This window comes from Carcharhinus amblyrhynchos, chromosome 4 (genome assembly GCF_965287045.1).
Source record: "Carcharhinus amblyrhynchos chromosome 4, sCarAmb.v2.hapA, whole genome shotgun sequence".
Classification (NCBI taxonomy): Eukaryota; Metazoa; Chordata; class Chondrichthyes; order Carcharhiniformes; family Carcharhinidae; genus Carcharhinus; species Carcharhinus amblyrhynchos.
The window spans coordinates 74,635,494-74,661,876 of record NC_137327.1 but is presented as its reverse complement, the minus strand read 5'-3'; the positions used below and the strand labels follow the sequence as shown (position 1 = coordinate 74,661,876).

The following is a 26,383-nucleotide window of genomic DNA, read 5'->3' as shown; positions in this document are numbered from 1 at the left end:
TAATGGTGTGTGACCTGGTTGATATTTCTGCTAGATCTAGTTACTCCAGTTAATGAATTACAAGCAGCTTGACAGTTAGTGCTGTGGTTGTTTGTTTGAACTTTAGAACATTTATGTTAAAATATCTCCAGTTCAAATTGGTTTGTGTCAACAGAGTAGAATGGCTGAGATTGTTGAGCAAGGCCAGTTTTATGTTATACTTTCGGAACCATTTTAACTGGAGATATTGATGCTGCTGTTACCTGACTTTGCAACCTCTGGAACTGGCTTATCTTGTACATGAGCCATGTGTCCAAGGACGGAGAAGATGGCAAATCCAGCAAACACACTTGTTCCACAATTAACAATACAGACAACAATGGCATCTGAATAACAGTTATTGTGGAACTTGTTGTAGGATGACAGGGTTATTAAACCTCCCCAAGCGACTGACACCGAAAAGAAAATTTGTGTTGCAGCATCTTTCCAGACCTGGGAAATAGAAGGTAGAATTAATCTGTTGTCGAACTATTTACTTGAGTTTGCTAAACTATGGTAGATAAAACTGCAATGACAATGAGAAGTACATGGGAATCAGCACCAGAGCTTGATGGGGAGCTGACTGAATGAAAATTCCTTTAGCCAATACAGTCTTCCTTAAATAGTCAGACATTCACACTGTCTCCCTGTCTAATTCCCTTTGGGGCTCAAATACCTTGCACTGCTATGTTTTCAAACAACTTATGATTTATTTTAATTAAGGGTCACCTTTGGTGAAAGAAGCACAAATCTAAGGTGCATCAGAAGTCCATCAGAGTTTTGTTAAAATTAAATATTAACTCTCAATGTTAATAAATTAGAAATATAGAAGCATAGAAAATAGCAGGAGTAGGCCTTTTGGCCCTGCTCCATCATTCAATATGATCACGTCTGAAGCTGTCTCAGAACTATAGTCCCATGCTCTCCCCATCTCCCTTGATACCTTTAGAATCCAGAAATCTACCTGTTTCCTTCTTAAATATATCCAGTGACTGAGCCTCCGCAGCATTCTTTGGTAGAAAATTCCACTGGTTAACCATCCTCTGAATGAAAAAAATTCTTATTTAAATCCTGTATGACTTACCCTCTATCCTGAGACTGTGATCCTTGGTTGTAGACATACCCCGCCAAAAAAAAACAGAGCTTACAATATCCCTGCATGCAGTTTGTTCAGCCCTATTAGAATTTTAAATGTTTCAATAAGGTCTCCTCTCATTCTTCTAAATTTCAGTGAATACAAACCCAGCCTACTCAATTGCTCCCTGTACAATAGTCTTGCTATCACAAGAATTGCCTGGTGATCCTTTGCTGTACTTCCTTGCTGGCAAGTATATCCTGTCTCATGAAAACTCCACATAATATTCAAGGTCTGGTCTCAGCAAGGCTCTGTACAGCTGGAATAAGACATTCTTGCTCCTGTACCCAGGTCCTTTTGCAATGAAGGCCAACATACCATTTGCTTCCAAACTGTTTGCTGTACCTGCATGCTTGTTTTTAGTGACTGGTATACTAGGACCCTTTGTACATCAATACATTTCCCAATCTATCACTAGTTAAATAAAATGCTGCCATTCTGGATCTCCTTCAAAGTGGATAACTTCACATTTATCCACATCAAATTGCATCTGCCAAGTACTTGCTCACTCACTCAACTCATCTGAATCAGTTTGTAGCCTTTTAACATCCGCCTCACCACTCATATTCCCACCAAGTTTTATATCGATAACAAACTTCGAAATATTACATTTGGTTCTCTCACCCAAATCATTGCTATACATCTTGACTAGTGAGGCCTAAGCATTAATCGCTGTGGGCCCCATGAGTCACTAACTGCCACTTCAAAAAAATCCCATTTATTCCTCCTGTTTCCTGTCTGCTAACCAATTCTCAATCTGAAAATATCTATATGTTTTAATCTTGCACGTTAACCTCTCATGTTGGAATTTATTAAAAGCTTTTGAAGTATCCAAATGCACTACTGTACTACAAATATACTACAAATGCATAAGGTTCACCCTTATCTATTCTACTAGTTACATTCTGAAAATACTCCAGTTGATTTGTCAAACATGGGGTGGGTTTCTCTCTCCTCCCAGCCATGGCAGTGGGAGGCAGCCCACCATTCACAGGTGACGGGATTCTCTGGTCCTGCTGCTATCAACTGGATTTCCCACTGAATCTGCTCCACGCTGCCAGGAAACTCATGGGTGTGGTCTGCTCCTGGTGGGATGAGAGAATCTAGGTTTTCAGGTCCAGAGAATCTAGCTAATGTTTTCCCTTTCATAAATTCATGTTGATTTTGTCGCAATCTGTTGATACTTTCTAAGTGTCCTGTTATCACATCCTTCACAATTGCATGTCAAAATATTTATTGCTGACTTAATTGTTACTTTGTGAGCTCTCATATAGATGAATGAAATATTTACATATTTAGCCAAGAATTTTATTGGTGAATTGTTTAGAAGCTACTAAAATGATATGGTAGGTACTGTATAGTGTTATGTTCTGCCCTATCCCTTATAAGTCTATCATCTCCCATTTCATCCCATTATTGTTTCATCTCATTACCGTTCATTTCTGCCACCATATTCCATCCCATTTATAAAAAGCATGAATTAAAATCATTAACTTTTATCACCAGATCTTAGTTGTAACTTCCTTCTCATGCTATCTACTAACATGCAATGGCTGAAATTAGTTTCCCCTTAGGTTAACAATATAAAATCAACACAGCTTTTACTTCAGACTTGTCATAAATCGGGAACATAAATAAAAGTGAAACATGAAGCAATTTGACTGAAGAATGCATTTGAAGTTCTATGGATTATCCTGCTGTGTTTACCTCAGCATCTCTCAGTCTATTGATGTTTGACTGGGTTCCAATATAATATTCAATTCCTTTATAGGCTCCCTCCAGAGTAGCACCTCGGATTAACAGTATGCTGAGAACCAGATAAGGGAATGTTGCAGTGAAATAAACCACCTGACCATGGAGAGTAAATTGTTAGATTTTCTTACATTGCTGGTACAACATAAACCTGTATTGAATTCACTAATGACAAACCATAAATAATGAGAGAATAACTGTTTTAAAGTATAGTTAACATTGAATTTGGTACTTAAATTTAAATAGGACAAAATTTGGCAGAATCTTGCTGTAAAAATAATGATAGATACTGGCTGGAATTCTCCAGTCGTTCATACCCCACTGCTACTGCCAACAGGAATAGAGAATTTGGCGCTCAGCCAAATTTCCCTCCCAGCTGTGGGAGAGGTAGGAGAATCTGGGCCACTTTTACTTATGTTCAATTCAAACAGCAAAATAAACATAGTAACTAGGACCAGGAGCAAGTTAATTGGCCCTTCAATAGTCAATTGAATGAGAATCAATATGATCATGGTTGATCATCTACCTCAATACCATATTTTCTCTTTCTCCTCATACCCCTTCCTGCCATTAAAATCTAAAAAAAATTCTTGATTTTATTCTGTGACTTGGCCTCCACAGGCTTCTACGGTAGAGAGTTCCACAAGGTTATGAGCCTTTGAGTGAAGACATTTAATAGAACAGAGAAAAACTTCGGCCCGCAAGTTGCGCCGATGATATCCCTACCTACTTGGCTTACCTATAACTGTCAATCCTATTAAGTCCCATGTACTCATCCAGAAGTTTCTTAAAAGACCCTATCGAATTTGCCTCCACAGACAGCAGGCGATTCCACTCACCCACAACCGTCTGAGTGAAAAACTTAGCCCTGATATCTCCTCTGTACCTTAACTCGACTCCCCAGCACCTTAAAACTGTGTCCTCTCGTAGCAACCATTTCAGCCCTTGAAAAAGCCTCTGAGAATCCACCCGATCTACACCTCTCAACACCTTATACACTTCTATCAGGTCACCTCTCATCCTTCGTCTCTCCAAGGAGAAAAGACCGAGCTCCCTCAACCCATCCTCATAAGGCATGCCACCTAATCCAGGCAACATCCTTGTAAATCTCCTCTGCACCCTTTCAACATCTTCCACATTCTTCCTGTAATGAGGCGACCAGAACTGAGCACAGTACTCCAACAGGGGTCTGACTAGGGTCTTATAAAGCTGCAGCATTATCTCCCGACTCCTAAACTCAATTCCTCGATTGATGAACGCCAGTACACTATACTCCTCGTTAAGCACATCCTCTACCTGTGAGGCCGATTTAAGAGTCCTATTGTCCCGGACCCCAAGGTCCTTCTGATCCCCTACACTGCCAAGAGTCTTACCCTTGATATTATACTCCTTCATCCCATTTGACCTGCCAAAATTGACCACTACACATTTATCCGGGTTGAAGTCCATCTGCCACTTCTCCACCCAGGCTTGCATCCTATCTATGTCACGCTGCAACTTGTGACATCCCTCCAAACTATCCACAACACCACCAACCTTCGTGTCATCAGCAAACTCACCAACCCGTCCCTCCACTTCCTCATCCAGGTCATTTATGAAAATTACAAACATTTGTCCTTATCTCAATCCCAGATGGTCTATCTTGTATCCTGAAACTACATCCCCAGATACAGACTTCCCAGCCAAAGAAAACATTCTCACAGCATCTAAATAATATGTCCAGTCCTGTTAGAATTTTATGTGTTTCAATCAGATCCCATCTTACCCTTCTAAATTCTAGTACATACAAGCCCAGTCAAACCAACCTCTTCTCACACGACAGTCCAACCAACCCTGGTATCAGTCCAGTCAACTCGGATATACTCCCTCTGGTAGGGAGACCAAAACTGCACACAATACTCCAAGGCCCTGTAAAACTGCAGTAAGTCATCCCTACTTCTGAGCTCAAACTCTCTTGCCATGAAATAAACTTACCATTTGCCTTCCTAATTTCTTGCTGCAACTGCTACTCCACATTCATGACTGGTGGACAAGGACACCCAGATCCCTTCATCTATCTATACTTTACAATGATATCACCATTTAGATACTACAGGCAGGATCGTACCAGCTTGCTACACCGATTGACCAGTGTGGCGAGCCAGTAAGATAGGATGAGAGTGAAAAACTAGGTTCGTGCCCAGTTTCTCGGCTCTCCCGATCTTGCTGGCCATGTTCTGCTGACGAAATCAGCTTGCATCCAGGAAGGGAGATCGGGGCGCCTGCACAATGGCGCCCTAGAGCTCAGTAGCTGGCTCACAGGCGAGTTGAGATTCCACTATCCCCCTACTAGTGAGATTCATATTATGGCTTCTGTATTGTACATTGTGAACCGTAAATTCCTATTACTTACCTCTCTGAACAAAAAAGAGAGAACACCTCCTATTTTTTCGTCTGTTTTACACACATAATTTTTTGAGAAAATTCCACTCTACTTTTCCTTTCCTTTTTTAATAACAAGGTATATAACTTCACTTTTAGCCACCCTGTATTGCATCTACCATGTGTTTGCTTACTCAATCATTTTGTTTAAATCACCTTGAAGCCTCCTCGCATCTACCAGACAACTCACAATTTCACCAAGTTTTGTATCATCAGCAAACCTGGAAATGTTACATTTGGGGCCAAGCATTGATTTCTGCACCATCCCAAAAGTCACTGCCTGCCACTCGGAAGAAGACAGTAAAAAGTCTGACAACACCAGGTTTTAGTCCAACCGATTTATTTGATAGTAAACTCACTAGCTTTCGAGGGGTTTCCCTCTTCTTCAGGTGAATGGAGAGTTCTGGCCTCAGACAGAGCATATAAAGCACAGTTTACAGATTACTGATTAGAATGCGAATCTTTACACCTAACCTGCTGTTCAAGTCCTAAAGTGGCCGACAATGTGAGTGGAAGGAGCACTGATCACAGGTTAAAGAGATGTGTATTGTCTCCAGACAGTACAGTAAGTGAGGTTTTGCAAACCCAGGCAAGTCATGGGGGTTACAGATAGTGCGACATGAAGCCAAGATCCCTTTGAGACCGTCCTCATGTGTGCAGAACTTGGCTATCAGTCTCTGCTCAGCGACTCTACGCTGTCGTGTGTCGTGAAGGCCGCCTTGGAGAATGCTTACCCGAAGGTCAGAGGCTGAATGCCCGTGACCACTGAAGTGTTTGCCAACAGGAAGGGAACAGTCTTGCCTGGTGACTGTCGAACGATGTTCATTCATCCGTTGTCGTAGCGTCTGCATGGTCTCCCCAGTGTACCATGCTTCGGGACATCCTTTCTTGCAACGTATCAGGTAGACAATGTTGGCTGAGTTGCAAGAGTATGTACTGTGTACCTGGTGGATGGTATTCTCACGTGTGATGATGGTATCCATGTCGATGATCCGGCATGTCTTGCAGAGGTTGCTGTGGCAAAGTTGTGTGGTCACTGTTCTCCTGAAGGCTGGGTAGTTTGCTGCGAACAATGGTCTGTTTGAGGTTCCGTGGTTGTCTGAAGGCAAGAAGTGGGGGGTGTGGGGATGGCCCTGGCGAGATGTTCGTCTTCATCAATGATATGTTGAAGACTCCGGAGAAGATGTCGTAGCTTCTCCGCTCCAGGGAAGTACTGGACAGAGTACCCTTTGTTGTCCACTGTGTCCTGTGTTTGTCTTCTGAGGAGATCGGTGCGGTTTTTCGCTGTGGCGCATCGGAACTGTCGATCTATGAGTCGAGCGCCATATCCTGTTCTTATGAGGGCATCTCTCAGCGTCTGGAGGTGTCTGTCACGATCCTCCTCATCTGAGCAAATCCTGTGTATACGGAGGGCTTGTCCATAGGGGATGGCTTCTTTAACATGTTTAGGGTGGAAGCTGGAGAAGTGGAGCATTGTGAGATTGTCTGTGGTCTTGCGGTACAGTGAGGTGCTGAGGTGACCATCCTTGATGGAGATGCGTGTGTCCAAGAATGCAACTGATTCTGGGGAATAGTCCATGGTGAGTCTGATGGTGGGGTGGAATTTGTTGATATCATCATATAGTTGTTTCAGTGATTGTTCACCATGAGGCCAAAGGAAGAAAATGTCATCGACGTATCTAGTGTATAGCATCGGTTGAAGATTCTGTGCAGTGAAGAAGTCTTGTTCGAACCTGTGCATGAAGATGTTGGCATATTGAGGTGCAAATTTGGTCCCCACGGCTGTTCCGTGTGTCTGGATGAAAAACTGGTTGTTGAAGGTGAAGACATTGTGGTCCAGGATAAAGTGGATGAGTTGTAAAATTGCATCTGGAAACTGGCAGTTGTCAGCATTGAGTACTGAGGCAGTCACAGCAATGCCATCGTTGTGGGGGACGTTGGTGTGGAGCTCTGAGACATCCATTGTGACGAGGAGTGTCCCTGGTTCAACTGCTCCATGTGTGCTGAGTTTCTGTAGAAAGTCCGTAGTGTCGCGACAAAAGCTGGGGGTGACCAACTTCAGTGGTCACGGGCATTCAGCCTCTGACCTTCGGGTAAGCATTCTCCAAGGCAGCCTTCACGACACACGACAGCGCAGAGTCGCTGAGCAGAGACTGATAGCCAAGTTCTGCACACGAGGACGGTCTCAACAGGGATCTTGGGTTCATGTCGCACTATCTGTAACCCCCGTGACTTGCCTGGGTTTGCAAAACCTCACTTACTGTACTGTCTGGAGACAATACACATCTCTTTAACCTGTGATCAGTGCTCCTTCCACACACATTGTCGGCCACTTTTAGGACTTGAACAGCAGCTGTATATGCTCTGTCTGAGGCCAGAACTCTCCATTCACCTGAAGAAGAGGGAAACCCCTCGAAAGCTAGTGAGTTTACTATCAAATAAATCGGTTGGACTAAAACCTGGTGTTGTCAGACTTTTTACTGTGTTTACCCCAGTCCAATGCCGGCATATCCACATCATGACTCGGAAGAAGACCCATTTAGCTCTATTTCCCGTCTGTCAACCAATTCTTGGTCCATGCCAATATATTACCCCCATGCTATATACTTGAATTTTGCCCATTAACCTCTTATGAGGAACCTTATCAAAAGCCTTTTGAATGTCCAAATGAACTACATCCACTGGTTTTCCCTTATCTATTCTACTAGTTGCATCCTGAAAAAACTTAAGTTGAATCATTAAGCGTGATTTGTCTTTCATAATTCCATGCTGGCTTAATCCAATTCTATTAATGCTTTCCAAATGTCCTGTAATCACATGTTCTATAATAGTATCTAACTTCTTCCCCAGTACTCACTTCAGGGTAACTGGTCAGTGATTCTCAATCTTTCAGCACTTTGTCAATTTTTTTGATAGCTGGGAGCTTTACACCATTAAGGCAGGTGGAGCAGAGGTACGCCGGTGAAGCCGGCTTCAGAGCTGTTGGGTGCCATGGCACAGGGCATCTTGATCTACTAGTGCACCAGGGGACCTCCCCCCACCTCTCTTGGATAACGGAGCCCCTCCCATCATCAGTAGCGTTGCTACACTCACGTGTTACTCACATCGGGGCATCAGGACCCTGTTGTTAAGTACCCTGGCGGACCCCTGACATGGCACCCTCATGAGTGACTCTGTGGTTCACCCCTGCTTGCCTCCGCCGCATAAGACCCATCCCCTTGGAGAGCTCCCCCCTTGATGACCACCCCCTTTCAGAGTTCCCCCTTGCATAAGCTTTTCATCATTGTGCATACTCCCTGTCACAGCCCCACCCCCACTCAGGCTCCACCCCCACCTTAGGCCAATCTCCTTGGTACTGCTCCTGGCACTTATGGTGCTCAACCGGGCACTGACAGGGTGTCAATTGGGCATTGCCAGAGTGCCTGATGGGCATAGCCACGTTGGAACATCCCGGTGGGCACTATCTGACCATACCCTGACGACCCAGGAGCTTCAATGGCCTCCGATCCCCTAATTTGACCATGATGCCGGGTCTCCGCCACTGCATGGTATTAGTGAATCTCGCTAGTGTGATGTCTCGCCGGCAAGGTGGGATGCATCTGGGAGGATGGTAGCAGTCAAACCAAATTGCGTATCTACGTTTAAATATAGTCATTTCTATGCTAATAGATTTGCAGCAAAAGAGGGCTTGAAGCCATTCCACGACAAAACAGGGCTTGGAAGATAGATATCCCATTCTTGCCTATCGCGGATCAGATTTTTGGAGCCAGATCTTTCCGAAGATTCTAAGGGTGCGATCTTATGAAATAAATTCTAATGGTGTAATCTGTAATCTTACAAAAGAACTTCTCAGGCCTGAACGAGCACAGAAACAGAAAGTTTCATACTTGATTTTTCGGCGAGTTGAAAAAAATGAAGGCGGCTGCAGAGCTCCAGGGGTGTCATTACGCAGGTGCCCCAATCTCCTAATGCGCTGTGTACACACAGCATACAAAGTGAAGGGGGATCCTCGACACCAGCCCTCCTCCACACAATGACTCCATCCCGCTGATCACCTCTCTGTACATCGACTCCCCGATCGCTGTCCTCCCTGATCACCCATAACCCCCATTTGCTGCCCCGGCCAATTGCCATCCGATTCCAATTGCTGGCCTGGCTGATTGTCCCTCCCCACCCGATTGCTGCCCCAGTTGATCAAACATCTCCTGCAGAGATCCCCCTTCCCTCATGGAATTGCCCCCATTGCCTCCCCCCATCACGGTCCTACCTTCTCTCAGGATCACCCCCCACACCTTGTTGGCAATGCTAGGGTGCCAGGCAAACACTGCCTGGCCCTGCCCCTGACCACCGGTGGGGAGGGTTCAATGGCCTCCGTTCCCAACGGTGAGGATGTTATGTCTGGTCCCTGTTGGTGGGGACCATACATGATCTTCGCTGGTGAGGACCTCAATCAGTGTGCAGGTAACGGCAAGGGAGTCCAGATGATAGCCCTCTTTGGGCACGATTTTGTGGGCAAATCTGTGCCGGTAACGTTGCAAGAGGTGAAAAACCGTTTTTCATTTCTCGCCTGATCTTACTGGTAAGCCCACTCCCTCTAAGTGCTGAAGTAGCGAAGAAAACGGAAGAGGTTTGCACCATTATTTTGGCAAATTTGAAAATGTATACTTATAGCTCTTAGTGCAAGGACATCTCTACCCATATAGATTCCACATCATGACTTTCCAAGTCAATATCCCTCTTCACTATCGATTTCCTCCTTTACTAAAAGTACTACCCCACCTCCTTTCCCTTTTTGTCTGTCGTTTCTATTAATTAAGATCCTTGGTAACTCTGCAGCCATGTCTCTGTAATTGCAACTACATAATAACCAGTCTTTTTTTTGTGCTATTAATTCATTTACTATGGCGACAATTTTCCCGATTTGGAACTAAGTGCCCATGCCAGCGGGAAACATGGAGTGTTTCCCACTGGCGTTAGCAGCTCTGTCAGGTGCGATTCCCCCACCTGGAAGATGCTCATGAGCTGAACTCAGGGAACATGTCAGCCAGACTTGCTGTTCCAAGATTGCTGTGTCATTTCTAAAGGATACCCTCCAAAAAAAAATCGTGCCTCTCCTGTCCACCACTGACCAGGTGAGCACCAGCAAACCCCTCACCAAAGAGGGGCAGCCAGCCCCCGATTCATAAATAATGGATACCCCCCCACATCATGCATGCATGAGGGTGACCAGACCCCCACAACCCAGACTCTACACTCAGGCCCCCTTCCCCTCAGAAACCTATTCAAGCCACCCTTTAGGCCACATGACAAAGTAGTGCAAACGGTGCAGTGTACTGTCACCAGCGTTCTGGCACTGGGACACTGGATGCGTCAGGTCCAGTGGCCATTTGCCTCTCTACCATTGCCAAGTATCTCTGAAGGGTTCTGTGGGTTTGGGCTGGGGGGTGGGGGGAAGGGGTTGGCCTCATTACTCTCCCCTCAGATAGGAATTTTGTGGCTGGCCTGCCTCTTCCAGCCCTGGCAGACCTCAAGGTCACCCTGGCCGGTGATTTCAGGCAGCCCTGCGATTAACATCGGCATTCTTACCTGTTAGCTGTGCAAATTTTGAACGGGGCAGGTTACTTTAATCTCCATGTCCCCATGTCACCTGGCAGCCTTTCATATCACTGCAGCACTCCATTCTGCAGCACAGATTTCACATACTCCCCCCTCCCCCGCACCCTACGGACCTTGGTCCTGGTTTTGTGCCGATGTAACGTGTCCTGCTTGTACTAGTCCCACCTTCCTGGAACCAGTCCCAATGTCCCAGGTCAGAATCCCTCCCTCCTACACCATTTCTCCAGCCACATATTCATCTGGTATATCCTATTATTTTTATTCTTGCTTTACTAACAAAACTAGCTGAGATGTGAGCAGTTAGAAATCTTCCAAATTTACTGATTTATTTACGCCAATCTACTGTTTGTCTTGCTCTTCGCCTCCTGTTATTTTATCTCTATTAATAAACACCTTTAAACCAATGTGATAATTTGTTAATCCAATGCCAATTAACCACTTGGACACTGACATTGAAAAATTTAAACTGCGGAGTTGAAAATCGATAATAAAATTGTTTTCAGAAATTAAACAAATTAAGTTTTAATTTTTTTATTTACTTCCGATTTATTTCTTTCTTCTTTTTCTCTTAATATAAGCTTTCTCTCCCTATCTTTATTTCTTATTTTATCTGATTTACCACTCTAATTCACTCTCCATTTTAGTTATCCCCCAGATGTTTTCTTAATTTATAAATCTTATTGGTTCTAGAGATGCACAGTTTTCTCCAAATTCACAAAGATATCCCATTGCCCTTGGAATGCATTTACCAGCTCACATTTCTCGCAAGTTTCAGCACAAAATTAGATTAGAGATTTAAGGTGTGGAAAAATATCTGATCAACTGCTGTCTTTCAGGAGAAAAATCCTCACAATTCATTCAGGCCTCCAGTGCTCACGAATTATGGCTCTCTCACTCCCCTAACAGTCACGGTTAACATCATCCGTGAGATAAACCAGTTCACTTCACAAATGATTTATAAATTTGAGTTTTATTGTTACAGAAATGTTTATTTTGTCACAGTTTGACACTAATCATCGTCAATCATGTTACCTTTCCTGAAGACTTGATTCCTCTCGATACTGATATCGCAGTTAGAATCCAGGCCAGAAGCAAACACAGAGCTAAGTACCAGACAATCTCCCCAGTTTCATCGATTGAACTTGATCGCCGCAAAGCCACCTTACTGAAAAAAAATGAAAAATGAAAACACCTCATGCCAAGATACTGTTCATTACATAAAGTTCAGGTTTTAGACAATTATTGAAATCAAATTTGATATTTTTTTCTTTGTGTTTATGGCAACCAGCCTTTATCTCCTTCTGCCATCAGGACAGAGAAGGACCCAAGGAATGCAAGAATTTATTGACTCCAGCTCAGCCTTCAACACTATTATTACCACAAATCTCATCTCCAAACTCCGTGGCCTGGGCCTTGGCTTTACCCTCTGCGATTGGATCCTAACTCGCAGACCATAGTCAGTAAGGATGGGCAACAACACCTCTTCCTTGATCATCCTCAACACCAGTGCCCCACAAGGCTGTGTTTTCAGCCCCCTACTATACGCCTTATATACCTATGTCACCAAATTCCCCTCCAATTTGATTTTCAAGTTTGCTGATGACACCACCACAGTGGATCAGATCTCAAACAATGACAGAGTACAGGAATGAGATAGAGAATGTGGTGAACTGGTGCGGTGACAATAATCTCTCCCTGAATGTCATCAAAACGAAGGAGATCGTCTTCGACTTCAGAACGCATAGAGGGGAACATGTCCCTGTCTGTGATCATGGAGACGATGTAGAAAGGGTCGAGCACTTCAAGTTTCTAGGTGTTCAGATCACCAAAACCCTGTCCTGGTCTCCCCCCATGTCAACATTATAATTACGGGAGCCCACCAACTCCTCTACTTTCTAGGAAGGCAGGAAATTTGCCACGTCAGCTACGATTCTCACCAACCTTTACAGATGCACCCTAGAAAGCGTTTTTTCTGGTTGTATCACAGCTTGATATGGCTCCTGCTCTGCCCAAGACCGCAAGAAACTACAAAAAGTCGTGAATGTAGCCCAATCTATCACGCAAACCAGCCTCCCATCCATTGACTCTGTCTACACACCCCAGTGCCTCGGCAAAGCAGCCAGCAATAATTAAGCAGTCCACATATTCTCTCTTCCACCTTCTTCTATGAGGTAAAAGATACAAAAGTCTGAAGTCACGTACCAACTGACTCAAGAACAGTTTCTTCTCTGTTGCCGTCAGACATTTGAATGGCATTAAGTTGATCTTTCTTTACACTCTAGCTATAATTGCAACATTACATTTTGCACTGTCTCGTTTCCTTCTCTATGAACAATATGCTTTGTCTGTATAGCACACAAGAAACAATACTTTTCATTATATGCTAATACATGTGACAATAATAAATCAAATCAAAGAATTGCTAGACATGGAATGGACAATACAAAAGCAAAATGCTGTTGACATTGGAAATCTGAAATAAAAAGAGAAAACATGAAACATTCAGCAGGGCAGATAGCACCTGTGTAGAGAGTAACAGAAGTAATGGGCAAATTACCTGTCTATTGGTTGATCCTTAAGTGGGCAATTAATGACAATTTAAAGGCCTCAGCCTGCCACTGCTCATATTAATCCGGCTGCAGGTGGAGCTGTCACCATGTGCAGAATACGATAAATAACCCTGTGTGAGTTACGTGTAGTCTTGCGGGGTGGGAACGGGATGTGGAGGTTCACAGGCTGTGACTGAGGGTCCCAGCATCAGGAAAAGGAGTCTTACTGGGAGACTCACTCTGTCCTTGTGACCAACCCTCACCCCCTCTCCCCCACTTCATCCCATGACCTCTGCCCTATAAAACTTCTTTGGCCATCACTTACCCCATGCCAGGGTCACTCTGCAATCATGGACCTCTGGTGGGTGTTGCTCTGGCAGCAGCCACTTCCTCCTTGGTAACAATGTCAGAGATGTCAACCTCTGGTTGCCAAGCATCTCTTAGTTGGTGGGACATCAGCCCCTGGGATTCTGATACTGATGGCCTTTCAACTGCCTGATTCACTTATGGTTCAAGGAGCCTTGCCTAAACGTGGCAACACAGGTCTCTCCAGCTGGCAAGTGAGAAGCCAGTCACCTCCACAATATTCTGTTGATATTTTGGATTTTTCGGCTTTCTACAGATCAATTTCCTGCTATTCTTACCATATTCTTCCTGGTTATTAATTGAATTTTTGTTTGAATATTTGTCATGAATCTCCATTGTCTGTTTTATCCTGACTTTTATTTTCTTTGTCATCCAGGATGCATTAGATGTTCTATCTTTGTTCTTCTAAGAAATTTGCCATGTTTTGCAACTGAACTGTCTCTCCTGAGTAACCTTCCAGGGACCCGGGTTTGATACCAGGCTTGGGTCACTGCCTGTGTGGAGTTTGCATGGTTTTTCTCCAGGTGCTCTGGTTTCCTCCCACAGTCCAAAAGATGTGCTGGTTAGGTGCACTGGCCATGTTAAATTCTCCCTCAGTGTACTCGAATAGGCACCGGAGTGTGGCGACTAGGAGATTTTCACAGTAACTTCATTGCACTGTTAATGTAAGCCTACTTGTGACACTGATAAATAAACTTAAAAACAAACCTTAAATTTCAATTTTCTACTTCTGCTTTACCCTGGAACTACCTTTTCCAAAGTTAACTCTGCTAGATCCCTTCGTACATCACTGAAATTTGCTCTTACACAACTGAACGTTAAGCCAGATGGTATTTTGCTCACCGTTGGCTCGATGATTCCCTACTCTAAAACATCACTCTGCTGGTTTCTTTTTCCAAAGTGAAATCCAACACTGCTCCTTCATTGTTGGACTGGAGACAGATTGATTGAGGAAGTTCTCCTGTGCATGTGTTGATATCTTCTTTTTTCTACCATTAACACATTCTTAAGCTAATGTGGACCCGGAAAATAAAGTCGAGTATTACTACTCTATTTTCGTTACATGATTTTGGACAAATTTCCTCATGCATCTCCTTCTGAATACTTTGCATTCTGTAAAAGAAAAGCCTCGACCAATGTAACAACTCATTCTGTTCCACAACATAAACACAATAAATTCAGACCTGGTACCTGGTTAATCCTCTCCATTTTGAACTCAAACATCAACCTTCATCAGTATTGCCACTCTTGCTTCCCCTTTTGACTGACAAAATTTAATTCTTCCTTCACTACTTCTGCAATTTTTGTCACTTTTAGTTTCATTTCTAATTTTACAGCTGTTGCTCTGGGTTCATGTTTACGTCTCTTCGCTATTTTGTTTCTCCTCTCCCTCGCAAATTTGTAAAAGCCCTCCCTAAACTGTATTTGGAGTAAGCCTGAGATAACGACATTTAAGGTACCATTTATCAATCTTTTTCTTAGCAATTCAAACATTGCCTGAACATGGCCTGAAGAAAAGCAACACAGCTGCTCCCTATGGCCACGATCCTCCCACCTCGTCCAGCCCTGTTGATCAGGGTGGTGAGGTGATAAGATAGCACACAAAGTAAGAAATCAGAAACGTGCCCAGTCTGATGCCGTTACTGATCTCCCCAGCCACTTTTTCTGGCCATGAATTGCTTCTTGCCCAAAATGGGTGTGGGCTACATTAGCATACACTTGCATGGATTTAAATATCATTTGTGAGTTCAGCGTGAATCACAGCTGCTCTTTGTATGGTTCAAGCACAACAGTGATGAAGGTGAACAAGGAAATGAGTATCACTGAGTACGGGAGGATGTCTCAGCTGCTGCCATGTAGGGGGGTTTGCATGGGTGCAGGGATTGGGTGGGGCTCGTGCCAGTCTAGGGATCCTTAGACTGGAGTTTGCTGCCGGCTTGGGGATCATGTTTGCATTCCCCCTGCCCACTGACCAACCACCGGTTGTACATGCAGTCGAATGCCAACTCCACTAATGTCGCACTGGTTACCGTGCCATCTGTTTGCTGGACAGACTCTCTGATTTCTGCTGACATTCCATGCAGGCCCCACTAACAGTTACAAGAACCAGACCAGGCAGCTGTTGCCCCAGTCAAGGGAGCACTGCAGGTGTTAACATGGCTCCTCACACTGTATGGACTCTGCACTGCTGCCTTCAATGAGAACCTATTTTGTGCTGGTAACAAGGGTGCTTCGCCGTCAGCTATCTGAACTGTAAGCCATGCCGACAGCCATGGCAGCAGACATCCAAGTGGCTACACCCATGTTTATGCTCCAGGGGTGGGGTTCTCATATATATGTTGTGCCCCTGAACCACTCAGAGAGTGCCATGGAACTGTTCTCTTTCTCCCCCAACAGCTCACTGCTCTTTCCTCAAAGGCAGTGAAGATACGCAGCTCGAGGGCCCTACATCTGATATTCTGCTGCTCCCAGCGATTATGGGCCATCTTATCCTGTGGGGATGAAAGGGAGGATTGAAAACCTGATGGCTGGGAAGGCACAGGTTGTCGCGGGTAAGGTCAGTTGGGCAGTTTGTTGGGGCACCTTCATAACCACCTTTATACTCTATGTGCCTCCCCAGCAACACATTGATGTGGTGCATGACATCAGGGATAGTGCCAGCATCCAGACTCATGGGAACACGAGTTGCCAGGAGGGAATGAGGGTACTGGATGGATAACCTCATGGACTGTGCTCATTAGCCCGAGGAGAAGATTTCCCAGTCTTCGGTCCACAACTGTGTCCACCAGGTGACGGAAGCCCAATGTGCCTGGGCAGCTCAGTACATCAATTCTGACATGAGTCGGGCCCAGCAAGAAGCCTGGGCTGCAGGACTGGCCGCCGTTGCCAGAATGCCAAATGTGCAGAGGGCCCTAAGTGGCACGCTCGTCACCTAGTGGGAGGAGGTCGGAGGATGCGGTCTCAGGGCTCTGTGGTTCTGTGCGCTCATGGGGCCCTGTCGACTGGGACTGCTCTGGATGAGTGCTTGGAGTGCCACTGCAGTCAAGGGTCTGGCACATGTACTGAGAACCGGGGATCGTATTCTCAGTGGTCCGGAGGGCCTTTCTCATGCAGAACAATGCTCTGAGCCCCTGTGGATACGGTTGGGGTGCAGTCATCCCTGTGGGAGGTGGATCATAGACAGATTAATCACAGCTATGGGGTGCAATAATGTTTATTAGCCAATTTTAACAGTACATATGACCCTATCCTTAACTGTAATGCATGCCTTTACCCCTATCCTCTTGGTGACCTTACAACTTCTTTCTTTTACGTGGCTTATGTTTCATCCAGGTGACCCCAGGATGCACATCAGAACTAGAGGCAGTTAGTGTGTTCCGCATTCTGTGGCCTGTGATGCTCTTTCCCTGGAGATGCCATAGTTGCAGTGATGGCCTGAGTACCACGTAATGCCATGCCATGTAATGCCATACTAGTTCCTGCACCTGAAGGCTGTTGGACTCCTCAAAACAGCCTGGCACTTGCTGAGTGTTGCTGGCAGCCCCTCCTGCAATCCCCGGCTCTGCTGCTGCATCTTCAGCAGAATAAATCCCAGTGGCCTGACACCTAGGTACCCTCCACCTATGTCCATGGCTCTGGCAGACCTTTGCGTGCCTGAACACGCATATGTTCCTGCCTCCACCTGATATACATTAAAGACTGTGTTGTGCACACCAGAGATTTCCCCAGAAGCCTCACCGCAAACATGTCCATTGTGGTGATTGCATCTGTGCTAATCGATTATGTGGTTAGTGTTTGTGTCCAATGTATGGTGCTGGCCTCAGAAGATTCCTCAGGGCCTTTCTCTGAGGTGTCCTCGCCACTGTCATCAGGCATCTCAGCTGGAGCAGTGGTGGGGGGCAGTGACTCCTGGTGGGCTGGGCGCACCAAAGTTGTTTCCTGCGACAAGGGATACATGGGTAAGTGCATGGCAGGGACAAATGTCTGCACAGATCACAACTTACTTGAGTTAGGTCATATGCATAAAGGATTTCTGGATCCTCACTTCCATGCCTAACCCTGATCTGATGTGGAGATGCCGGCGTTGGACTGGGGTAAACATAGTATGAAGTCTCACAACACCAGGTTAAAGTCCAACAGGTTTATTTGGTAGCAAATGCGATTAGCTTTGGGGGCTTTGAAACGGCAAAGCCCCAAAAGCTAGTGGTGTTTGCTACCAAATAAACCTGTTGGACTTTAACCTGGTGTTGTGAGACTTCTTACTACGTTAACCCCGACCTGGCCATCAGCCATGGAACTATCCTCTTTCTCCCCCAACAGCTCACTGCTCTTTCCTCAAAGACAGTGAGGATACAAAGCTCGGGGGTCCTACCTCCGGTATTGTGTCGCTGCCGGTGATTATGGGCCATCTTATTCTGTGGGGACAGAAGGGAGGATTGAAAGCCTAATGGCTGGGAGGGCACAGGATGTGGAGGCTAAGGTCGATTGGGCAGTGTTTGTTGGGGCTGTGCCTCAGCAAGCAGCGGCTGGGGCAGGGAAAGGGTGGGGGCGTGCCAGAAGGGTTGCAGGAAGATGCTAGGGTGTCAGCTGGTCAGGTGCTGGAAGGCTACGAGGTGTCAGGGATGGTGGTGGCCGCGGGGGTGGGGGGGGGGGGGGGGAGGGTGGTGCTGCTGGTGGGGCTGGGAGGCGGTGGTTTAGGATTGATATGGACATTGCAAGGGTATTGGATGGGACTGATGACAGGATGGGATGAACACTCACTCTTGCTGCCTGAACGAGGTCATTCATTTTCTTCCAGCACTTGTGGCCAGTCCTCCATGCCAGTGCATGGGCATTCACTGCAATGGTCACTGCTTCACAGGCCTCATTGCCAACCCGACCCCTGGGTTTTCGCATGTTCTAGGGAAAAACAAAACATCCCTCCTCTCCTCTACAGTGTTCAGCAATGGCGCAGCTCTCTTTTCACGAGGGAGTCACCTCTTGGGGTAGCTCTTTGCAGTACCATCTACTTGGCATGACAGACTGGTTCATCATTAGTGCTTATATGCAGCTTTCCCTTGTTAATGCCACACAACTGTGGCCACTTTGGGTGAGTTACACACCGGCAGGGTTCATGCTGGCAAGAATTGCATCAAGGTTCTTTCATTGCACTCAGTGTTGTAAGATTGCTGTGTGTGGTGCGCTAAAAAAAAAAATGACAGTTAACACTTGCTTTCAGACTTTATTGAAATTTGTTTGTAAAATCGTGCTCTATATCTTTGGTCCCAATATGGACTATGACCTCTGGCTGTTTCCATTTTCCTCACAGAATATCATGCACCTGCTTTAATCTGGCACCATGGGGGCAATATGCCATTTGGCAAACACAGTTAGAGAATCATTTGTCTATGCCCAAACTATCAACTTCCTGTGCCTATCAGTTTCTCTGTGCCTCATTATGTGAGACATTCACCCAATTACAATTACCAAGATGAAGCTGCTAGTACAGTTCTGTAATGTTCTGAAGCAATTTACTTACTCCCAATATTGCTCACTTGGTCCCTGGAGAGGAAGGTAGATTTCTGATCCATTTGGACAAGTTTCATTGTTTACATGCAGCCATGTTGTATTAACGATTTCAAAATGTCCATCACCCAGAGTGAGGTTGCAGAGTGGATCTAGAGAATGGGGAATTTGAAACACGGAAAGAATTACATTTATATAATAGCTGTATCCCAGAGTGTTCTCCAATTAAATAATTTTGAGTGTGGGTCACTGTTGTAATGTAGGAATCACGACTTCCAATATGTTCTCATCCAAGCAAGTGAAAAGTATTCCATTCCATTCCTGACTTGTGCCTTGTTGCTAATGGACAGACTTTGAGGATTCAGGAGGTGAATTATTTGCTGCAGACTTTCTAGTGTCTGACCTGCTCTTGTAGCCACAATATTTATATAACAGTTCCAATTCAGTTTCCGGTCAAATTAACCACAAGATGTTGGTACTTGGAATTCAATTACATAATATCAAGAAGATATGGTTGAATTATTTCTAGTTGCAGATGCTCATTGCCTGGCACATGCATGGCATAAATGTTACATGCTCAAGCCTGAATATTGTCTGAGCCTTACTGCATATGTAGCTACAGTATTTATAAGGCACGTCCAGTCCAGTTTCTAGTCGATAGTAACCCCCAGGATGTTGTACGTGGGTGGACTTTTGTTTTAGATCATTGTACATGATATAATGAAACACCCAACATATTGTCCACCCCATAATGTATATTTTAATGCACACCTTGGATATGATATTATCTTTATTGAGTTAGGTTGCGAAAATCTATTCACTGTATGTCATGTGTATTATGTGTTCTGTATCAGTCTGCTTGTAAAGGGAGATATTATTTGATATATTGCATAACATAAACTACAACGCTCACTAAAGGCATTAAAGCGTTAAGAATTCCTTGAATGATTCATGACAAAGCCAAAGGAATATTAAAGAATGTTAGGGCTTCAATGCAATTCTATCAAAAATTGAGGTCTTATACACTTTTCGTCCATGCTGCTATACAGAGATAGAGCATGACCCCAAAACAAACCCATGGTAATGTATGACCCCGGTGGTGACTCCATGGAAATACATGATCCCATGATGACCCTTGGGGGATATATGACCCTGTAGCAAACCTTATAGATGTTTCTATTACATCCTTTTTCTTGCATTTATGTGCATCATGGCTAATTGTGTTAACTGCTTCTCATTTCTACTTTTACAATAATAGTTCTTAAGTCTATTATGATTATGATCCACACCATGACCAGCATCAACTCATGACTATGAAGACTACTTTTTTGGTCTTTGCACAGTGGGTAAAATGAGTGACAATGAATGGGCAGCCTGTAGTTTATCAGATACAACATTATTTTCCATTGACTTCAATTGAAAAGAAATTGTGTTCAGTGTGAAATAGGCTGTCGATTCACTATTGCTTGTTTCACACTTTGGGCAAAGACCAATTTTATGTTCATACACCAATTTTTTCTCTCTTGTTGGTTAACTGCCTTTTCTTCTTTCTCACTATCTAGTTATATCTTTTCTGTTAGATTACTTCATTTATTTCCAAATTTCATTACTTGCCAATCATGAGAGAAAATGCTTCCCCGAATATAAATGCATCCTCTAATCCTAACTGAAGGAAGTTCTTCTGACACATAACAAAAAACTCTAAGATACAAGTAACAACATAGATCTTCATCCAACCTGCTGTATCACAGCAAAAATGCCGCCAATTCATGTCACAATCAAAAATGTATCTGCAACAATTCTCTCTTCATAAATTGCACAATACACACTGCCATACCTCTGCATATCCTGGGTTCTCTGTACAGTAAATCTCCCTGTCCTGTATTATGAATGGCACTTTGATAACATCAAGAATTAACGCTTTAAAGAAGACTGTCCCACAGGCCAATTTTACAACTTACAAAACATGAACACTGTAGACCATAAACAAACTAAAGAACATTCTTTCTCTGTAGAAGAATTGTTTTAATAGCCTACTTGTAAAATAAAATCAAGAACAATCAGTTGCAATTAATCCACATACATTTGTTGTTTTAATAGCAATGTGATAAATAGCAAAGTTGAGGGATTTAGGAAGATGAGTAAAGCTTCATCAGCTGTAATGTTGCAAAGTGTAAACATAGAACAAACCGACGGGTGTCAGACAGAATACAACATTGAAAGGTATTGTAGAGATAGATATTGGTTTATTTAAAGTCACCATGCAGGATCCACTTGACATAGTAACTTGGGTTTATCACTAACATTGGTCCTTTGGTACTCTGCAATCCTTTGTCATATTTATTCAGGAACAGGATGCACAGTCTTTAGCATGGAATCAAACTTTATTAAATTTAAATAGCTAAGGACATTTTATTAAAGATATCATATGAATACAAGTTGATGGTACTGGAATTGACCAAAGGATGCTGGGGCTTGGCTGCAGGAGCCTCATCAATATGTTAGATGGTCTTCATAGAATTGTTATGGTGCAGGAGGAGGCCATTTGGCCAACGTGTCTGCACCGGCTCTCCAAACGAGCATCATGGCTTAGTGCCGTTCCATTGCCTTTCTCTGCACCACAGCACATTAGTTCTAGTCATCATTTAATGCCCCCTTGAATGCTTCGATTGAACTTGCCTCCACACTTCCAGATATTGGCCAGAATTTTACCGGCACACCCGCCCCGGAATCAGGGCAGGCAAGACTTGCAGAGCAGAATTCTCCATTGGCCTCAGGTGGGATTTTACAAGCCTCACCCGAGTGAGGTTGTAAAATCCCGGTATGTGTGTTCCAGGTCCGAATCACTTGCATGTTTAAAACTCTTTTTCTTGCTTCACATTTGCTTCTTTTGTGGATCACTTTAAATCTGTGCCCTCTCATTCTTGATCCTTTTATGAATGGGAACAGTTTCTCGCTATCTACTCTGTCCAGCCATCTCATGATTTTGAGCATCTCTGTGAAATTCATGTACATAAGAACATAAGAAATAGGAGCAGGAGTAGGCCAACTAGCCCTTCGAGCCTGCCCCGCCATTCAATAAGATCATGGCTGATCTGTCGTGGCTCAGTTCCACATTCCCGCCCTCTCCCCATAACCCTTAATCCCCTCTCTCATCAAAAACCCATCAACCCGCGTCTTAAAAATATTTAGCGAGGCAGCCTCCACCACTTCAACGGGCAGAGAATTCCAGAGATTCACTACCCTTTGAGTGAAGAAGTTCCTCCTCAACTCTGTTCTAAACCGCCCCCCCCCACCTTTATCTTGAGGCTATGCCCCCTAGTCCTACTATCCTTTCTGAGCGGGAAGAGTCTCTCCACCTCTATCCTATCCATCCCATTCATCATCTTATACGTCTCAATGAGATCTCCCCTCATTCTTCTAAACTCTAACAAGTACAAGCCTAATCTATTCAGCCTCTCCTCATAGCTCAACCCCCTCAACTCCGGCATCAGCCTAGTAAACCTCCTCTGCACTCCCTCCAAGGCTAAAATATCCTTGCGTAAGTACGGCGCCCAAAACTGCACACAGTACTCCAGCTGCGGCCTCACCAATGCCCTATACAGCCGCAGCAAGACCTCCCTACTTTTATATTCAATCCCCCTCGCGATGAAGGCCAGCATCCCATTCGCCTTCCTGACCACCTGCTGCACCTGCAAGCTGGGTTTTTGCGACTCATGCACAAGGACCCTGAGGTCCCTCTGCACCGTCGCCTGCTGCAGTTTTTCTCCATGTAAGTAATAATCCTTCCTACCATTATTCCTACCAAAGTGGACCACCTCGCACTTGCCAACATTAAATTCCATTTGCCATTTCCTGGCCCATTCGCCCAGCCTATCTAGATCCTTCTGTAGACTCTCCCCACCCTCCGCACAATTTGCCTTTCCACCAATTTTGGTGTCATCAGCAAATTTCGACACCCTACACTCGGTTCCCTCCTCCAGATCATCTATATAAATGGTAAATAGCTGAGGCCCCAGCACCGACCCCTGGGGCACTCCACTAGTCACCATCCGCCAATCCGAATAGCACCCATTGACCCCCACTCTCTGCCTCCTATTTGACAACCAGTCCTCTATCCACGCTAACACCCTACCCCCAACTCCATGCCCCCTGACCTTCTGTAATAACCTCATGTGAGGTACCTTGTCAAACGCCTTCTGAAAATCCAGCAAGACCACATCCACCGGCTCTCCTCTATCCACCGCCCTGGACACATCCTCATAATACTCCAGTAAATTTGTCAGACACAACTTCCCTTTAAGGAAACCGTGCTGCGTCTGCTCTATCAAGCAGTTCCCCTCAAGGTGCCTCGCTATTTCCTCCTTGATGACGGATTCTAACATTTTACCTCAGCATTATCCTCATTGATAATTCCTCAAAAATCTCCAACAAGTTAGTTAAGCATCATTTCCCCTTCAGAAATACATACTGGTTCTTTCTACGCAAATCACATATTTTTCATGCGACTTCCACTTCCGTCCTGAATAATTGTTTCTGGCAGCTTGCCCGCCACTGATGTTAAACTAAAATTAAAACAAATTACTGTAGATGCTGGAATCTGAAAGAAATACAGTAAATGCTGGAAAGTCTCAGCAGATCTGACAGCATCTGTGGAGAGTGGACAGAGCTAATGTTTCGAGTCTGGATGACTCTTTGTCAGAGCCGAAGAAAAGAGGAAATAGGATGAGATTTGTATTGTTGTGAAGGTTGCGGGTGGGGGAGCTGTAAGGACTGGACAGAAGGTCAGTGACAGGTGGAGGCTAGGAAGAGATTGACAAAGATGTTGTGGACAAAAAGACAAAGGCAATGTAAATGGTGGTGATCATGGCCAAAAATGGTGGCACTTCAAGAGAAACTGAGTGGTCTTTAATTGCTGGGGCTATCCTTATAACCTTTTTTGAATAAAAGTGAACATTTGCAATCCTACAGTCCTCTGTCACCTTCCCTTAGTCGAGAGAAAACTGGAAGATTATGGCCAGAGCCTTGCAATTTCCATTCTCACTTTCTTCAAATATCCATAGATGCATCTCACGCAGTCCTGGTGCACTGTCAACTTTTAGTACGGATAGTTTATTCAACACATCCTCTATCAATTATGACCCTTCTTATGAATTTCCTTGTCATGTCATGGGTAGCATTTACCTCCTTGTGAAGTATGTTGTAAAGTACGTATTTAATTCCTCAGCCTTCCCCCTGCCTACATGAGTAAATTCCCTTCTCGGTTCCCAATTCGGCCTAACTCCTCCTTTTATCACCCTTTCATTATGTAAATGCCTGCAAAAGACTTCAGGGTTCTCCCTGATGTTGACTGCCAGTCTTTTCTCAAAAAACCCTCTTTGTTTCTCTCATTTGCTCTTTCATCTTCCCTCCACATTTTTCTTGTTTATTTTAATTTCTACCTCCTCTTTTCATTCCGCGAGCTCTGGATTTCCCCTAACCTCCCCTTTTAAGGGAATAAACCTTGACTGTGTTCAGACCATTTCTGTTTTGAAGATCCCCTTGTTCAGGTACAGGTTTTTCATCAACCTTTTGTTCCAAAGCCCAGCTCTTTTATTGTCCATTGAAGCCAGCTCTCCCTGCCATTTATTATTTTTGTTCTGGACTGCCTATTTTCCTTTTCTAACATCTTCCTAAAGCTTCCAATACAATAATCACTGTCTCCTAAATGTTCCCCCAAATGTTCTTCTTTGTATGTTTTGTTAAACACTTGTGTGGTTAAGGGGTGTGAGAAATTAGTATTTTAGTGAAGAGTATAGAAGGAAACAAAATAAGTTGCCCTGCACTAAATGGCTTAACTTCTTAATTCCTTAGAAATATGCAACTGCTCTGCTATACATTGTAATTCTGTGTACAAGGTGCAGTTGGGCATTCCTGGTGCCCCGTGTTAATGACAGAAGATACAACTGAAAACACATTTTCAACTTTAATAAATCACTTCAACATGACAGCAATTATTTGAATGAACTTCAGAAGCAGACAACAACTAGTCTGCTCAGCCTGGGGTCACACTTCACAGTCCCAGTCAACATGATATTGTCAGATATTACCCACAGTCCCATTCTGCATATTAAAAGTCAGATACCACCCGAAGTCTCTCTGTTCAACACCACTGTACTCCAGCAATGAATACAGCAATTCCACAATAATTTTCAGGTAGTAATTACAGAAGATTACGTTCATGGTGTAAGTCAAATGGAGTGCTAAAGGGAATATAAACATAACACCATTCGTACAGCCGAAGGGCCTGTACTGTGCTGTACTGTTGTATGTTCTATGTATTGTATCAGGTTGAATTAATTTCTATTTATTTCAACATTTTTGTGGGGTTGGAATGAAGTAAGATAATGGGAGTGATTTTCCAAACAAAAACTAAGTGACTAACAGATGGGAAAACAGGAGATTTTCCAATTCATTATTTGGGTGACATAGTTGCTTGAATTTTCAGCACTCCCTGCTTATGCTTAACAGTCCACTGGGGGATTCACAACGGTGCGGGGCGGGGGAGGTAGTGGGCGGGTGGTTCCTAATCCTGCCCGAGAGGCTGGCATCATCATGCTGCGCGGGCCACTGTGCATGTGAAATTAGCACATATTTGTGCTGGCTCGTTCATCACCACCCTCCCCATTGCCAGACTCCCAATGGTTTCCCCAATCCCCCACCCACCCGATTGCCGGCCCAGACACAAGCCCTCAACCTGATCGCCAGCCCCACCCCCTCCCTGATGACCAGTCCAGTCGCCACCCCTTCCCCACCAACTGCTGTGCAGAGTGTGCAGTGGATCCCCCAACTCCCACAACCACTTATTGGTCCCCACTTAATCTGGCCCCGCTCCTTGGCACTGCTCTGTGCCTGGTGGGCTGTTCCAAGGTGTCAGGCTAACACTGTCCAAAGGCCTCCCGACCACTCAGGCGGTCCCCAATGGTCTCTGCTCCCATCAGCGAGACCATCGCGCCTGGTCCCTGTTGCTGGTGGTGACCCC

The 26,383-nt window shown here is 44.6% G+C and overlaps 1 protein-coding gene across 1 annotated transcript in view; it reads right to left on the bottom strand.

Moving 5' to 3' along the window:
- The window catches only part of LOC145342636 (sodium- and chloride-dependent neutral and basic amino acid transporter B(0+)-like), a 68,870-nt gene that overhangs the window by 13,914 nt on the left and 28,573 nt on the right, over positions 1-26,383 (bottom strand). Inside the window, exons 5-8 of the mRNA XM_080188182.1 lie at positions 19,376-19,514; positions 11,975-12,107; positions 2,861-3,001; positions 243-471 (exon numbers count right to left, since the gene is read on the bottom strand). Of these exons, the coding sequence (XP_080044308.1) occupies positions 243-471; positions 2,861-3,001; positions 11,975-12,107; positions 19,376-19,514 (642 nt within the window). The remainder of the gene's footprint in view (positions 1-242; positions 472-2,860; positions 3,002-11,974; positions 12,108-19,375; positions 19,515-26,383) is intronic.